Here is a 545-nt window from a genome sequence, read left to right as displayed (position 1 = left end):
AGAAACCTCATTTATATGAAATTGTTTTTTGTCTAAGTTTTTTTTAAAGAAATAAAACACCCAAAATTCAATAAAGTGGTGAACTTATCCTTTTTTTAACTTGCAAGAACTGTTATATGGCGTTTTATATATACACCATCCATGTAATATTTGGACAATGGATGAAAGAATCCCAAATTTCTGCTGTAGAAACTTTTAAAAACGGGGCAAATTTGACCCCAAGACAACAGGAGGGTTAAGAACATTTAGTGGGATTCATGATGCTGTGTCGCTGCGCTCTCTGACCTTTCCTGCCTGACTGTTTCAGGTGACAATGAGCAAAGCTGGTTGACGCCACTTTGTGGAATGCTCATGTAACGTATGTAATGTATCATTTAGGAAAAAATGAATTCACTTCCTTGGTAAAAAGTGAAGAAAAATAACACTTCTGATTAACAATTATGTCTCTTTATTAGGAGGATTATTACACATGATTTCACAGTCCTCTTGGTGTTTTGAAGTTCATTCCAATAGTAGGCTGAGTGACTTGAAGGTTGGAGAGGCCA

At 35.6% G+C, this 545-nt stretch overlaps 1 protein-coding gene across 4 annotated transcripts in view; it reads right to left on the bottom strand.

Annotated features, from left to right (window-relative positions):
• Positions 1-430: 430 nt before the first annotated feature.
• The window catches only part of LOC116694203 (40S ribosomal protein S17), a 21,503-nt gene continuing 21,388 nt past the window's right edge, over positions 431-545 (bottom strand). For all 4 annotated transcript variants that reach the window (XM_032523788.1, XM_032523767.1, XM_032523798.1 and 1 more), the window contains one exon: positions 431-545. This exon ends at the window's right edge or, in 1 of these variants, runs on beyond it. In XM_032523788.1, coding sequence (XP_032379679.1) covers positions 502-545 — 44 coding nt within the window. In that variant the 3' untranslated portion in view covers positions 431-501.

This window comes from Etheostoma spectabile, chromosome 1 (genome assembly GCF_008692095.1).
Source record: "Etheostoma spectabile isolate EspeVRDwgs_2016 chromosome 1, UIUC_Espe_1.0, whole genome shotgun sequence".
Lineage (NCBI taxonomy): Eukaryota > Metazoa > Chordata > Actinopteri > Perciformes > Percidae > Etheostoma > Etheostoma spectabile.
The sequence above is the reverse complement of the archived record's forward strand: the minus strand, read 5'-3'. Positions and strand labels throughout refer to the sequence as shown.